At 41.6% G+C, this 15,631-nt stretch overlaps 1 protein-coding gene across 2 annotated transcripts; it reads left to right on the forward strand.

Moving 5' to 3' along the window:
- The first annotated feature begins 1,666 nt into the window (after window positions 1-1,666).
- p4htmb (prolyl 4-hydroxylase, transmembrane b) lies at window positions 1,667-14,253 on the forward strand. 2 transcript variants are annotated; one of them, XM_029775795.1, is made up of 11 exons: window positions 1,667-1,682; window positions 2,073-2,133; window positions 2,426-2,841; window positions 4,889-4,970; window positions 5,333-5,523; window positions 9,939-10,035; window positions 10,194-10,356; window positions 11,120-11,305; window positions 11,599-11,689; window positions 12,211-12,334; window positions 13,201-14,253. In XM_029775795.1, the coding sequence occupies exons 2-11, from the start codon at window positions 2,121-2,123 to the stop codon at window positions 13,443-13,445; spliced, it is 1,608 nt and encodes a 535-aa protein (XP_029631655.1). In that variant the 5' UTR covers window positions 1,667-1,682; window positions 2,073-2,120; the 3' UTR covers window positions 13,446-14,253. The 2 variants fall into 2 exon arrangements, with proteins under 2 accessions (XP_029631655.1, XP_029631656.1); XM_029775796.1 differs by lacking the exon at window positions 1,667-1,682 and adding an exon at window positions 1,725-1,957.
- The last annotated feature ends 1,378 nt before the right edge of the window (window positions 14,254-15,631 follow it).

The raw sequence follows: 15,631 nt of genomic DNA on the forward strand, positions 1-15,631 counted from the left end.
TCATTATTGCAATAATTAATCGACATTGAATAAAGATGATTGTTTGAAGAAATGACAAAGTCTCTCTTACTTGATTAGAATATTCCACGACAAAGGACAACCATCTCTGCAGCACTCCACCAATCAGGCCTTTACGGTAGAGAGGCCAGACGGTAGCCACTCCTCAGTAAAAGGCACATGACAGCCCGCTTGGTTTGCCAAAAGGCACCTAAAGGACCCTCAGACCATGTGAAACAAGATTCTCTGGTCTGAGGAAACCAAGATTGAACTCTTTGGCCTGAATGCCAAGCGTCACGTCTGGAGGAAACCTGGCATCATCCCTACGCTGAAGCTTGGTGGTGGCAGCATCATGCTGTGGGGATGTTTTTCAGTGGCAGTGACTAGGAAAGTAGTCTGGATCGAGGCAAAGATGAACAGGGCAATGTACAGAGAGATCCTTGATGAAAACCTGCTCCAGAGCACTCAGGACCTCAGACTGAGGTGAAGTTTCACCTTCCAACAAGACAATGACGCTAAGCACACTGCCAAGACAACACAGAATTGTCCTTGAGTGGCCCAGCCAGAGCCTGGAATCAAATCAAAATCTATTTCAGATTTGAGATTCTTCAAAGTAGCCAGCCTTTGACTTCATGACAGCTTTTCACACTCTTGGCATTCTCCCAACCAGCTTCATGAGGTATTCACCTGGAATGTATTTCAATTAACAGGTGTGTCTTGTTAAAAGTACATTTGTGTAATTTCTTTCCATTTTATTGCCTTTGAGCCAATCAGTTGTGTTGTGACAAGGTAGGGGTGGTATACAGAAGATAGCCCTATTTGGTAAAAGACCAAGTCCATATTATGGCAAGAACATCTCAAATAAGCAAAGAGAAAAAACAGTACATCATTACTCTCTGCATGTGTGGTCCCCACCATGAAGCGTAGAGGAGGAGGTGTGATGGTGTGGGGATGGTTTGCTGGTGACACTGTCAGTGATTTATTTAGAATTCAAGGCACACTTAACCAGGATGGCTACCACAGCATTCTGCAGCGATACAGTACGCCATCCCATCTGGTTTGTGCTTAGCGGGACTATGATTTGTTTTTCAACAGGACAATGAACCAACACACCTCCAGGCTATGTAAGGGCTATTTGATCAAGAAGGAGAGTAATGGAGTGCTGCTTCAGATGACCTGGCCTCCACAATCACCCAACTTCAACCCAATTGAGATGGTTAGGGAAGAGTTGGACCGCAGAATGAAGGAAAAGCAGTCAACTGTCTGTAAAGCATTCTAGGTGAAGCTGGTTGAGAGAATGCCAAGAGTGATCAAAGCTGTCATCAAGGCAAAGGGTGGCTACTTTTAAGAATCTAAAATAAAATATATATTTTGATTTGTTTAACACTTTTTTGGTTACTACATGATTCCATATGTGTTATTTCATAGTTGTGATTTCTTCACTATTATTCTACAATGTAGAAAATAGTAAAACATAAAGAAAAACCCTGCAATGAGTAGGTGTGTCCAAACTTTTCACTGGTACTGTATATGTATGTGTATTTAAATAAATTATGTTAAATATGAAAACATTTGAATGAACACGTTTATAGTGTCAAATGTGTTAAATTATAGCCATGGTATAAAAGTCATATTCAACTCGGGGCTCGATGCATTCTCTGGAAAATAATGCAACTCCTCGGAAGGTCAGTACCACTCCGCTAGCGCGTTGTGGAACACAACGCTCATTATTTTCCATTCATTAATTATCCGTTACATATTGTATATTTTGAATGAGTTAACCACCTTGCAATGTTTTGAAATGCAGGCTTTTATTTTTAAGGTTTTTGTATTACCATAGAGAGGTGACATTATCGTTAGTGCTGCTAGCAAAATAGTAGTGTACAGTAGTTGTCAGGGGAATGGCGTGTTGTCCGTCTCAAAACAAACGCCACGAAGATATTTGTGGCAGAAATGAGAGGTCGGACGCATATTATTATTTTTTTCAATGTTAATAGATGATCACTGCACCAAAAACCTTCGAATGTATAAATCGCACACCTTTTGATATGGCTCTTTTCCCTCTATTTTTGGAGGTACGCAGCACGGACTGCTGAAACCGCAACATAAACAAGAGACGTTGGATGCAGTCCTCCTGTAAGTGTGATGTCTGTAGCTACCTAACGTTACTGTGAATTCAACCAAAGTACCACCATGCTTCACGTTTCGTCGCTTATTGATTTATTTTACAGAAAATAATAACATTAACTAGCTAGTTGACAGGTACTGTAACGGAGAATGTGGGTTGTATGACTATGCAGTGATGATGATTGAGTCTGGACAGTATGGATTGTGCACTCATGCGGTAACTTTTATGACTTAACGTAGCCTACCAGAGAGAACTGACTGCATTATTTAACACGTCAATTGACGTCTTTCTCGGTACCAGGGTCAAAAAGGTACTCAGAACAACAAACCAGTGATAAGCTTATGGTCCATCATCATATCAGGTCAAAAATGATTGAACCACAGGACTGCGACGACAGTGATGAACATGATGAAGCCGTTCCATTACCTACCCTACCCCCTATGCCACGAGAGCGGGTCCCGTTGCAGAAGAGCAACGTGTGCTCCCGCTCTTACTTCATGGTGGTGATGGTCTTTTTCCATGTATACATCATCAATGTCATTGCGCTACTCCTCTACGTGCACTACAACAACAGCCCTGGAGACGTACTGGCCAGCCCGAACAGGGACGAGGCAAGCGGTGGAAGCAATCATCACAAGCCCCCCGAGTTCAATCAGCAACAGTCAGATTCTGGCTTTCAGCAGGACATGTACCTTCCACGCCTAGAGGGCATACGGGTGAGTTAATGCCTTGATCACACCGATAAGGTTTTACATTTTGGTACACCAGAAGTACGTTCAAGTACAGTTGAAGTCCGAAGTTTACATACATGTAGGTTGGAGTCATTAAAACTCGTTTTTTAACCACTCCACAAATTTCTTGTTAACAAACTATCGTTTTGGCAAGTCGGTTAGGACATCTACTTTGTGCATGACACAAGTAACTTTTCCAATAATTGTTTACAGACAGATTATTTCACTTATAATTCACTGTATCACAATTCCAGTGGGTCAGAAGTTTACATACACTAAATTGACTGTGCCTTTAAACAGCTTGGAACTTCCAGAAAATGATGTCATGGCTTTAGAAGCTTCTGATAGGCTAATTGACATCATTTGAGTCAATTGGAGGTGTACCTGTGGATGTATTTCAAGGCCTACCTTCAAACTCAGCGCCTCTTTGCTTGACATCATGGGAAAATAAAAGAAATCAGCCAAGACCTCAGAAAAAAAATTGGAGACCTCCACAAGTCTGGTTCATCCTTGGGAGCAATTTCCAAACGCCTGAAAGTACCACGTTCATCTGTACGAACAATAGTACGCAAGAAAAACATCATGGGACCACACAGCCGTCATACCGCTCAGGAAGGAGACGCGTTTCGTCTCCTAGAGATGAACGTACATTGGTGCGAAAAGTGCATCTCAGTCCCAGAACAACAGCAAAGGACCTTGTGAAGATGCTGGAGGAAACAGGTACAAAAGTATCAATATCCACAGTAAAGCGAGTCCTATATCGACATAACCTGAAAGGCCGCTCAGCAAGGCAGAAGCCACTGATCCAGAACCGCCATAAAAAAGACAGACTACGGTTTGCAACTGCACATGGGGACAAATATCATACTTTTTGGAGAAATGTCCTCTGGTCTGATGAAGCAAAATAGAACTGTTTGGCAATAATGACCATCGTTATGTTTGTAGGAAAAAGGGGGAGGCTTGTAAGCCGAAGAAAACCATCCCACCCGTGAAGCACGGGGGTGGCAGCATCATGTTGTTGGGGTGCTTTGCTGCAGGAGGGACTGGTGCACTTCACAAAATAGATGGCATCATCAGGCAGGAAAATTATGTGGATATATTGAAGCAACATCTCAAGACATCAGTCAGGAAGTTATAGTTTGGTCGCAAATGGGTCTTCAAAGTGGACAATGACCCCGAAGCATACTTCCAAAGTTGTGGCAAAATGGCTTAAGGACAACAAAGTCAAGGTATTGGAGTGGCCATCACAAAGCCCTGACCTCAATCCCGTGTGTGTGCAAGGAGGCCTACAAACCTGACCCAGTTACACCAGCTCTGTAAGGAGGAATGGGCCAAGATTCACCCAACTTATTGTGGGAAGCTTGTGGAAGTTTACGCGAAATGTTTAACCCAAGTTAAACAATTTAAAGGCAATGCTACCAAATACTAATTGAGTGTATGTAAACTTCTGACCCACTGGGAATGAGATGAAAGAAATAAAAGCTGAAATAAATAATTCTCTTTACTATTATTCTGACATTTCACATTCTTAAAATAAAGTGGTGATCATAACTGACTTAAGACAGGGAATTTTTACAAGGATTCAATGTCAGGAATTGTGAAATACATTTTAAACTCGTGTTTTTGGCTAAGGTGTATGAAAACTTCCGACTTCAACAGAATTGCATTGCAGAGGCAGCTGTGGTGCGTTCTGTGTGGTGCATACATTGGATTTATTGAACGTATGCGTCAAACTGTAGAAGAAGACGGCGTGACAGAAATGGTAGCAGAAGGTGAATGTGGAACTTTTCTTGCACACATATCCAGATGATGGTGTGTAATATTTTGCGAAATGACGCTATCGGTGTGATCGAGGCATAAGGATGCCTGTGTAGTTCTGTCTCTGTTTAGCCCAGAGCTTAACCTTACAGACAGTAGTAGTGTATACGGTTCAGCGGTGGGCTAGTGTCTGTTGTGCTTTGCTTCTATATGAATGGTGTGTTCCGTGCCATCTTGATGGTGTGAAGTTATAGTCAGTGTTCTTTTTTCACAGGTGGGCCATGTCCAGAAGTTGTCACTGGTGCCAGGCAATGTGCATGAGATGCGGACCCTGAGTCTGAAGCCCCTGCTGTTTGGTGAGAGCACTCTCTACTAAACTTCTGCTCTGCATTGCACCCCTCTGCACCATGTTAGTGGCTGATGCTGTCATTGCTCTCCAAGGTCCTGTGTTTACATTGTGTATGAAATCTAGTGTGTGTGTGTGTGTGTGTGTGTGTGTGTGTGTGTGTGTGTGTGTGTGTGTGTGTGTGTGTGTGTGTGTGTGTGTGTGTGTGTGTGTGTGTGTGTGTGTGTGTGTGCATTCATACGTGTGTTTGTGTAAGTGTGTGCGTGCGTGCACTCATACGTGTGTTTGTGTAAGTGTGTGCATGCACTCATACGTGTGTTTGGGTGCGTGCATGCGTTCAAACGGGTGTTTATGGTGTGTCTCTCTCTCCAGAGATCCCAGGGTTCCTGTCTGAAGAGGAGTGTCGTGTGGTGGTGCAGCTGGCCCAGCTGAAGGGCCTGATGGAGAGCCAGGTGATGGTGCCTGAGGGACAGGAGGAGCTGACGGAGCAGCTCAACCTCAGCCCTGAGGAGATATTCAACCTGCTAGACCTCAACCAGGACGGACAGCTACAACTCCAGGAGGTGTGTGGGTGGGCAAGCGAGGATGTGTGTCTGTGAGCAGCATGAAGTAAGTAAGTAGTCGTGCATACGTGCGAGCCGGAACGGCTCATAGGAGCAGGAGCCTATATCCTGTTTCTGTAGCGTGAGGTTGTTTGATGTAGTACACTCCCTGGACAGGACGCTAGTCTATCGTAGGGCCTCAACCCCAATTTATCTCTTTAACACTAGAACCACTAAAGCAGTCATTTTGACTGCTCATGAATAAAAAAATATATTACTCTGTCATTTTTAAAGTCATTCCCCCCTTCGTCTTTGACTTTTCCTAAATAAGTCTATATAACACACTGCCATTGTTAAAATCTTCAAATCACAAATGGAACTGGAGTTATAACCAGTTTTAGGAGGGCATGTCATTTTTTAAAAATATTTTCCCCCGTTGCCTCCTTCTGCTGACAGTATATCCTGCTCTGCTCCATCTCCCGACAGTGGAAGGTGCCGTGCCCAGTTGATAATCACCTCGATAATTGCCTCGGAACTGAACCTAAACTATACCGAAACGAATTTCACACAAACAACAGATTACATTTATGAAGTAAAGTATGATGGGGGAGTGAGGGGAAGCGAACAATGCATGATTATGTACCGTAAATTCCGGACTATAAGCCGCAACTTTTTTCCCAGGCTTTGAACCTCGCGGCTTAAACAATGACGCGGCTTATATATGGATTTTTCCCGCTTTCAATTTTTTTTTTTTCAAAAAAACACATTCTGTGACGTGCTCAGTTTTTTGGCGGCATGAAGCTTTCATTAGACCAATGAAATTGCCGAACGGGTTAAGGTCAAACAACTTTTTTGTTTGCTGTTTAGATTAAATCGAGCGCTCTCAAACTTCCCATCATTCTGATTACGGTAGTCATTTTGTCACCCTCATCATGGCAAAGACACGGAGAAATGCATATGATGCAGCTTTCAAGTTGAAGGCGATTGATCTGGCTGTTGGAAAAGGAAATAGAGCTGCTGCACTGGAGCTTGGTCTTAATGAGTCGATGATAAGACGTTGGAAACAGCAGCGTGAGGAATTGACTCAGTGCAAAAAGACAACTAAAGCTTACTGCTAATTTTTTATTTTTTGTTACAAGCCGTGTTTCGTTAAAGCCTATTTATTTTTGTTACTAGCCGTGTTTCGTTAAAGCCTATTTATTTTTGTTACAAGCCGTGTTTCGTTAAAGCCTATTTATTTTTGTTACAAGCCGTGTTTCGTTAAAGCCTGTGTAAAGTTAATTTGTTTCAATTTACCGGTAGGCACCTGCGGCTTATAGACATGTGCGGCTTATTTATGTTCAAAATAATATATTTTTTTAAATTCAGTGGGTGCGGCTTATATTCAGGTGCGCTTAATAGTCCGGAAATTACGGTAATCACCAATTGTGAATGAAGAACAGGGCGGGCCATTCTATTGTATTGGTATATTCCAATTAGAGATCGACCGATTATGATTTTTCACTGCCGATACCGATTATTGGAGGACCAACCCGATTAATCGGCCGATTTTTATATATATATATATATATATATATATATATATTTGTAATAATGACAATTACAACAATACTGAATGAACCCTTTTATTTTAACTTAATATAATACATAAATAAAATCTATTTAGTCTCAAATAAATAATGAAACATGTTCAATTTGGTTTAAATAATGCAAAAACACAGTGTTGGAAAAGAAAGTAATTAAGCTAATGTATAAGTTCCTTGCTCAGAACATGAGAACATATGAAAGCTGGTGGTTCAATATTCCCAGTTGTTCCCTGTAGCTCAGTTGGTAGAGCATGGTGTTTGCAATGCCAGGGTTGTGGGTTCGATTCCCACGGGAGGCCAGTACAGAAAAATAATGTTTGAAATTAAATGTATGCATTCACTACTGTAAGTTGCTCTGGATAAGAGCGTCTGCTAAATGACTAAAATGTAAATGTAAGAAGTTTTAGGTTGTAGTTATTATAGGAATTATAACGCTTCGACTATTTCTCTCTATACCATTTGTATTTCATATACCTTTGACTATTGGATGTTCTTATAGGCACTTTAGTATTGCCAGCCTAATCTCGGGAGTTGATAGGCTTGAAGTCATAAACAGCATTCAAGCATTGCTAAGAGTTGCTCGCAAACGCAGTAAAGTGCTGTTTGAAAAAATGCTTACGAGCCTGCTGCTGCCTACCACTGCTCAGTCAGACTGCTCTATCAAATATCAAATCATAGACTTAATTATAATAAACACACAGAAATACGAGCCTTTGGTCATCAATATGGTCAAATCCAGAAATGATCATTTCGAAAACAAAACGTTTATTCTTTCAGTGAAATACGGAACCATTCCGTGGCAACCCTAAGCCTAAATATTGCTGTTACATTGCACAACCTTCAATGTTATGTCATAATTATGTCAAATCCTGGCAAGTGAATTATGGTCTTTGTTAGGAAGAAACACAGTTCGCAACGAGCCAGGTGGCCCAAAATGTTGCATATACCCTGACTCTGCTTGCACTGAACGCAAGAGAAGTGACACAATTTCCCTAATTAATATTGCCTGCTAACATGCATTTATGTTAACTAAATATGCAGGTTTAAAAAAATATACTTCTGTGTATTGATTTTAAGAAAGGCATTGATGTTTATGGTTAGGTACATTTGTGCAACGAATGTGCTTTTTTTCACGAATGCGCTTTTGTTAAATCATCACCCGTTTGGGTAGGCTGAAGTAGGCTGTGATTCGATGATAAATTAACAGGCACCGCATTGATTATATGCAGCGCAGGACAAGCTAGTTAACCTAGTAATATCATCAGCCATGTGTAGTTAACTAGTGATTATGTGAAGATTGATTGTTTTTTATAAGATAAGTTTAATGCTAGCTAGCAACTTACCTTGGCTCCTTGCAGCCACAAGGTCCTTTTGACGCTGCACTCGCGTAACAGGTGGTCAGCCTGCCACGCAGTCTCCTCGTGGATTGCAATGTAATCGGCCATAATTGGCATCCAAAAAAGGCAGATTACCGATAGTTATGAAAACTTGAAATCGGCCTTAATTAATTGGTCATGCCGATTAATCGGTCGACCTCTAATTCCAATTATAATCTCAAAATGTTGTGTGCCATGTATCAGTCCTCCAAATCCAAGCAGATGGATCAGTCTAGACTGGCCTACTTGGAGTACACAGTGAGAGCAAGCGTAATTTACCATGGCAAGAAGACTAGTACTTTCTTTGGAGAAACCATGTCACGGGATCGGTTCAGCGTTACCTCCGTTTTTTTTTATGACAAAAAAACAAGAACGCGACACCTGGGAAACAGACATTCGCCATGGTATCCAACGTTTCGGAACTAGTTTGTACAGAACCGCATTACATGTTACAAACCAGGAGACGACATCGCTGTTGATTAACAATTGTCTGCACAACTCCCGGGGAGGAGACAGTGCCAGGTGGCCAGATGCACTAAGACCAGAATCCAAGACACTTGTTTTGCCTGCAAGCGACGTGTTTGTGCTAAGTGTGTCAAGCAAGTGAAAGTGCCGAAGATTTGTGTTGACTGTTAGGAAAAGCGATAACAGTTAATTAAATCCAACTGATGCCATTGCGAGAAGATGCACAACATGTGAGCAAGAGCTGACAATCATTTATTCTTTTTTTACTGCTGTCATAGCCACACTTCTATTCATTATAATGCCATTTTTGCTGTTGTGCTGATTTTCACAATTTATCACGCACACTTGGCACTTATAATGCTGTTTAGGCTACTGATGTTTTCATCATTTGACCGCGCCTCTTGCTGATCGCGCTTCTTGGTGGTTGAGGTATTTTTATTTTGTCTTTCTTGAAAGAAGCTGTTACTGTGTTCCAACACATGCTTTCTCTTTTATTGTTGTAACAAAGGCACTCCACAAATAAAATTGAACACTCAAATGTTTTTGTTTTTACATTAAAAGTAAGTAACATAAACTAATGAAAATGCTATTGTGTTATAAAAAAAGTATCATAATGTTACCTTATTTTTGCAATAGCGTATATGACATTTATTAATTATACTGTTAGAGTCAGAATGACTCCTCATTAGCTTGAAGGGGGGTCCCTCGAGGCCCAGTGGTTCTCCTGTTAATGCTGAGTGCTAAGCAGAGACTCATCGAGACCCATTTTTTAACAGTCTTTGGTGTGACTCAGCCAGGGAACGAACACCAGAACCTTCCGCTCTCAGGGCGGACACTCTAACCACAAGGCCACTGAGTGGAGTGAACACATATCATTAATCATAGAGTGTTGTTGGTACTGGGGCAGCAAATGTATCAATTTATTTTGTTCCTTTATAATGGATCGATAAACATGTATTGTATTATCTTCTTTATGTGTGATTTATGCATGTTCCTGGGCCTTCTACAGATATTGACACATTCACGAGTGAGGGATGGGATCTGGCTGACACCAGAGAATCTGAAAGAGATCTATGCTGGACTGAAGGCTGACCCTGACGGTAACGGTAAGAGACTGTCATTCTCGGCATGGGCCTCTTTGATAGTTAGGCCCCTCTGTCTCTATGCATACAGAGCTAATCTTTTCAGGCTGCTCATATTGGATATCTGTGTTTGTATGTGACCCACGTTGTGCCTGTAAGTGACATCTTTGTGTCTGTGTTAGGCTTGCTGAGCCTGGAGGAGTTCAGGCGTCTGGGCAGTGATGCGTTCCAGCGTTTCTTGCAGCAGCGCGGGGTGAAGAGCAGCCAGCTGGTCAGGAACAGCAGACACACCTGGCTGTACCAGGGACAGGGGGCACACCAGGTTCTCCGAGACCTCAAGAAGAGGTGAGGAGAACATCATTGTCAACTGTTTCCCTGGCCTCTTCACTGGCCCCTCTCTCTCTCCTGGCCCCTCTCTCACTCTCTCTCTCTCTCTCTCTCTCTCTCTCTCTCTCTCTCTCTCTCTCTCTCTCTCTCCTGGCCCCCTCTCTCTGTCTCTCTCTCCTGGCCCCTCTCTCTCTCTCTCCTGGCCCCTCTCTCTGTCTCTCTCTCCTGGCCCCTCTCTCTCTCTCTCTCTCTCTCTCTCTGTCTCTCTCTCCTGGCCCCTCTCTCTCTCTCTCTCTCTCTCTCTCTCTCTCTCTCTCTCTCTCCTGGCCTCACTCTCTCTCTCTCTCTCTCTCCCTCTCTCTCTCCTGGCCCCTCTCTCTCTCTCCTGGCCCCTCGCTCTCTCTCCTGGCCCCCCCTCTCTCTCTCTCCACTAGCCTCTCTCTCCACTGGCCTCTCTCTTTCTCCACTGGTCTCTCACACTCCACTGGCCCCTCTCTCTCTCTTTCGCTCTCCACTGGCCTCTCTCTCTCCACTGGCCCCACTCTCAATACATACACACAAAATATTTAGCTCAAATAGGGGAGAAGCGTTGTGCCATGAGGTGTTGTTTTATCTGATAAAAACAGTGGCATAGAGGAATCCTTTCTCCAAATGTGGACAAAGCCAAGTATGTTCAAACACATTAATAAACGGTTGGAGTCAAACACCATAGCCAAGGTTATCAGAATCTGATGTTAAGGATTTTTGTCCCTCTTTCTCCCCCCCCCTTTGTCCTCCATAGGGTGGCCCGTCTGACCCGGCTGCCCTCTGCGTTGGTGGACCTGAGTGAGCCCCTCCAGGTGGTACGTTATGAGCAGGGGGGCCACTACCACGCCCACCACGACAGCGGCCCTGTCTACCCTGAGACCGCCTGCACGCACACGCGCCTCGCTGCCAACACCTCCACACCCTTCGAGACCTCCTGCAGGTGAGAGAGAGCTGTGTTGAGTCAGCCAGCGCCTTGTCCTTGGCCTTGTTTTGACAATGCTGTATAGGGGAGAGTCTGGATAGACACCCTTCAGATTAAGACGGTTAGATTGGGAGATAATGTAGTGTAACGTCTGTGTACTTTAGGTGGATGTGATAGACTGTGGTGGATGGCTTTGTGTAACTTAGCACATATCAATATATCAGGTAGTTTGTGACTAAGGCTTACATTTCCATGGTGCGGATGTGTGTTCCAGTATGTGTCCGTATTAAATGTGTGTGTTGCACACCCAGGTACATCACTGTTCTCTTCTACCTGAACTCTGTTGAGGGGGGCGGGGAGACCGCGTTCCCTGTGGCAGACAACAGGACCTATGAGGAAGTGGTGCGTTATGGTCTCTGTGTGTGTGTGTTTTTGTGTGTTTATATTAGGGCTGGGAATTGCCAGGGACCTCACAATACGATATTATCACGATACTTACATGCCGATACGATATGTATTGCAATTCTATTTGGATTGCGATCCGATACTTTGATTTTATTGCGATTGAACGTTCCAAACATATTGTTAACCATATGTCTGCTGCAGAGGGATGAGAGAGCATGAGAAAACACGTTTTGATCAGTCATGGAAATAAAAGTGCTGAAAATAATTTGGCTCCCTATTTAAAAAAGAAGATGGAGGACAAGCTATGAAGGAAAAATCCTGGAGTTTTAGTTCAGGAATAGCCAACTAGCGCAAAAATAATATTGCGATATTGTCAAAACAATACGATATATCGTTAACAAAATCGATATGTAATTGTAGAGATGTATCTATATTAAACATTTGCTTGTTTGTCGGTGTATAGGTATGTGTACCGATATGTTTTTCTCAACGGTATTAATGAGTGATTGTGTTTTCAGTCTCTGATCCAGAACAATGTGGATCTAATGGACACGAGGAAGAACTGTGATAGGAGCAACCTGAGGGTAAAGCCTACTAAAGGGACAGCCGTGTTCTGGTACAACTACCTTTCTGACGGACAAGGTACAGACTGTACACAGTACTCCCTCACACATAGCACGGCCCTTCTATACTGAACAAAAATATAAACGCAACATGTAAAGTGTTGGTCCTATGTTTCTTGAGCTGAAATAAAATATCCTAAAAATGTTCCATACGCACAAAAAGCTTATTTCTCTCAGATTTTGTTCACAAATTTGTTTACATCTCTGTTAGTGAACATTTCTCATTTGCCAAGATAATCCATACACCTGACAGGTGTGGCATAACAGGAAGCTGATTAAACAGCATGATCATTACACAGGTGCACCTTGTGCTGGGGACAATAAAAGGCATCTCTAAAATCTGCAGTTTTCCCCACATCCAGCTTCTTTACCTGCGGGATTGTCTGACACCAGGCACCCGGATAGCTTATAAAACTGAGGAGTATTTCTGTTTGTAATAAAGCTATTTTGTGGGGAAAACTCACTCTGAATGCGCCCCTGCCCAGTCATGTGAAATCCATAGATTAAGGCTTAATGAATTTATTTAAATTGACTGATTTCCTTTTGACTGTAACTCAGTAAAATCATTGAAATTGTTGCATGTTGCATTCATATTTTAGTTCAGTATATAAACACACTAATACAGCTTAATTACTGCCCCTCAGACAGGCTACTCAACTTATTGTGCACACATAGCAATTGACCCCATTTCATTCATTCACTGCTGTTCAGGTCCTTATTTAAAAACTGAAGTCTGTTTAGTTTTGATGAAGGTTAGGCCCACTGTTGTAGAAACACATTGAAAGAGATTCCACCTACTAGTCCACATGGTAGTTATCAGTTCTGCTGTTATCAGAGCTGCTGTTGAATACACATACTGTACTTACTGCTCTCTGTTACACACAGGCTGGGTGGGGGAGCAGGATGAGTACTCTCTGCACGGCGGCTGTGTGGTCACCCGTGGCACTAAGTGGGTGGCCAATAACTGGATCAACATCGACCCAGACTACCAGCGCCAGGCTCGCTACCAGCAGCTGGTGTCACAGCAGGGGGAAGAGGACGAGGAAGAGGACGAGGAAGAGGGGGAGCAGCCTCAGTCTCAGCCCAGCCCTGAACAACTGCAAACTGCTGACTCCCATCAGGAACTGTAGCTGTACTGCTGTAGCCTAGAAACCGAAAAACAATGACCCCCCCTTAGGTCCACTAATTACACTAGTTCCAATCTCAGAAGAGTTATGGGTGGTCCAGACAATGTAGTTAGTGGGCCTAGACCTCCCCTACCCCTCTTCTTCAGCCTAAAGCTACCACAAAGATACCCCACTACCCACCTCCCCAACCTAACCTAACTTGACTCTGCCATGCTGTGCACAACCTCCCATGACGACACCTCTGCGGCCAGTACATAGAGAGATATTTGATATTCAGGGACTGTGGTCACTTTGGATTTATGCAACTGAGAAGGGGTCTAATGTTGTTGTTCAGATGTCCTTGTTTGTTCACTATTAGTTGTGTTTCCTCAGCTGAATTTATGCATACTTCCAAACTTTGTTTACATTATATACTTATGCACAATTTTACCTTCTGTGTGTCACAAAATATTAGTGTTAGATTTTTTTGTGAGACTGACGCTCTGATACACACATTGCGGAGGGGTGGGGGTCGACCATGCTACTACTTGCATGTGCGTACCTTCGTATGAGCAGTTAGGTTAGACTTTGTACAGGTTTTTAGTGTGTCATGATATAGATGGCCATAGACGACTTTATAGACTGTGTCAGCTGTGATCCTCGTTTTTCTTTAGCTTGGCGATGTCTGTCATCACCCAAAGACCTCCCCATCCATGTGATGAAGCATGTTAAATGTTATTTAAGTGTTGCGTAAATTTACTTCATTTATTTATTTATTTATTCTACATTCTTTATGTATATACAGTACCAAAAGTTTGGACACAGATACTCATTCAAGGGTTTTTCTTTATTTTGACTATTTTCTACATTGTAGAATAATAGTGAATACATCAAAACTATGAAATAACACATGGAATCATGTAGTAACCAAAAAAGTGTTAAACAAATCAAAATATATTTTAAATTCTTCAAAGTAGCCACCCTTTGCCTTGATGACAGCTTTGCACACTCTTGGCATTCTCTCAACCAGCTTCATGAGGTAGTCACCTGGAATGCATTTCAATTAGTTGTGTTCCGACAAGGTAGGGGTGGTATATAGAAGATAGCCCTATTTGGTAAAAGACCAAGTCCATATTATGGCAAGAACAGCTCAAAGAAGCAAAGAGAAACAACAATCTATCATTACTTTAAGACATGAAGGACATTATTTATTACTTATTTATTCCATATTTTTCACTTTCCACGTTGTGTTGTTCACCTTGTTTGGTGTTTGTTTCAAAATGCACTGAATCCCATTCCTCTGCTATAAATAAAGTTTACTTTAGATTTTGAATTATAGAGAGTTATTTCTCTCATTTCATTGGAATCACAGAGGAGCGAGTGAGGCCAATTGCCAAAGCTGTTCATGACAACACTGGCACACCCATAAAAACTTTCAGGATTTTATTGAAATTTCATTAAATGTAAAGTATAAAAATGAAGACTTTCCAACTGTTTAAAAATTCAAAATATATTAAATTATTAAGCTGTAAAACATTATCCTAAATATAACCCATTAACTAAGTGAATACCGTTGGTGTATAATATGAGGGTTTCAGCATATAATATCCTTACATTTTTTCCCACTTTTACTTATTTTACTCTGTCAATATGTGTTTTGGAGCCAAACTTGGTAGTTGTGAAAAAAGTCAAAAGTTGGAAGAGTTGCAGAGTTAATTGGAAATGAGGTCATTGTTGATTAGATGCTTTTTTTCATTAATTGGGCTGTTTTCTCTTGAATCATATGGTCTATCCACTAGAAACCTGTAGACAATATGAACACACAAAGATATTTAAAAAAAAATACATTACATATGTATGCATTTTATAAAAGTTATATAAATGTGAATTACCAGAGATTACCTGTTAAATACCAAAATTACCGAACATTTCAGAAACTTTGATAAATTATCAGTAGTTTTATAACCCTATGTTGGGGTTTAGTGTACCTTTCATTTTTTGTAGGGATTTATTTAATCATTAAGCGTTTTCTTGAAATGTTGATACATTGTAAGATTTCATACTGAACTTGCTGCAAGAAAAATACATGATTTCATTATTTTTTTATTTTTATAATAATTAATTACTATAATTATTATAATCACATAATCACAGCTGTGTATATATATATATATATATATATATATATATATATATATATACACAGTATA

The sequence above is a fragment of the Salmo trutta genome, chromosome 14 (assembly GCF_901001165.1).
Source record: "Salmo trutta chromosome 14, fSalTru1.1, whole genome shotgun sequence".
Taxonomy (NCBI): Eukaryota; Metazoa; Chordata; class Actinopteri; order Salmoniformes; family Salmonidae; genus Salmo; species Salmo trutta.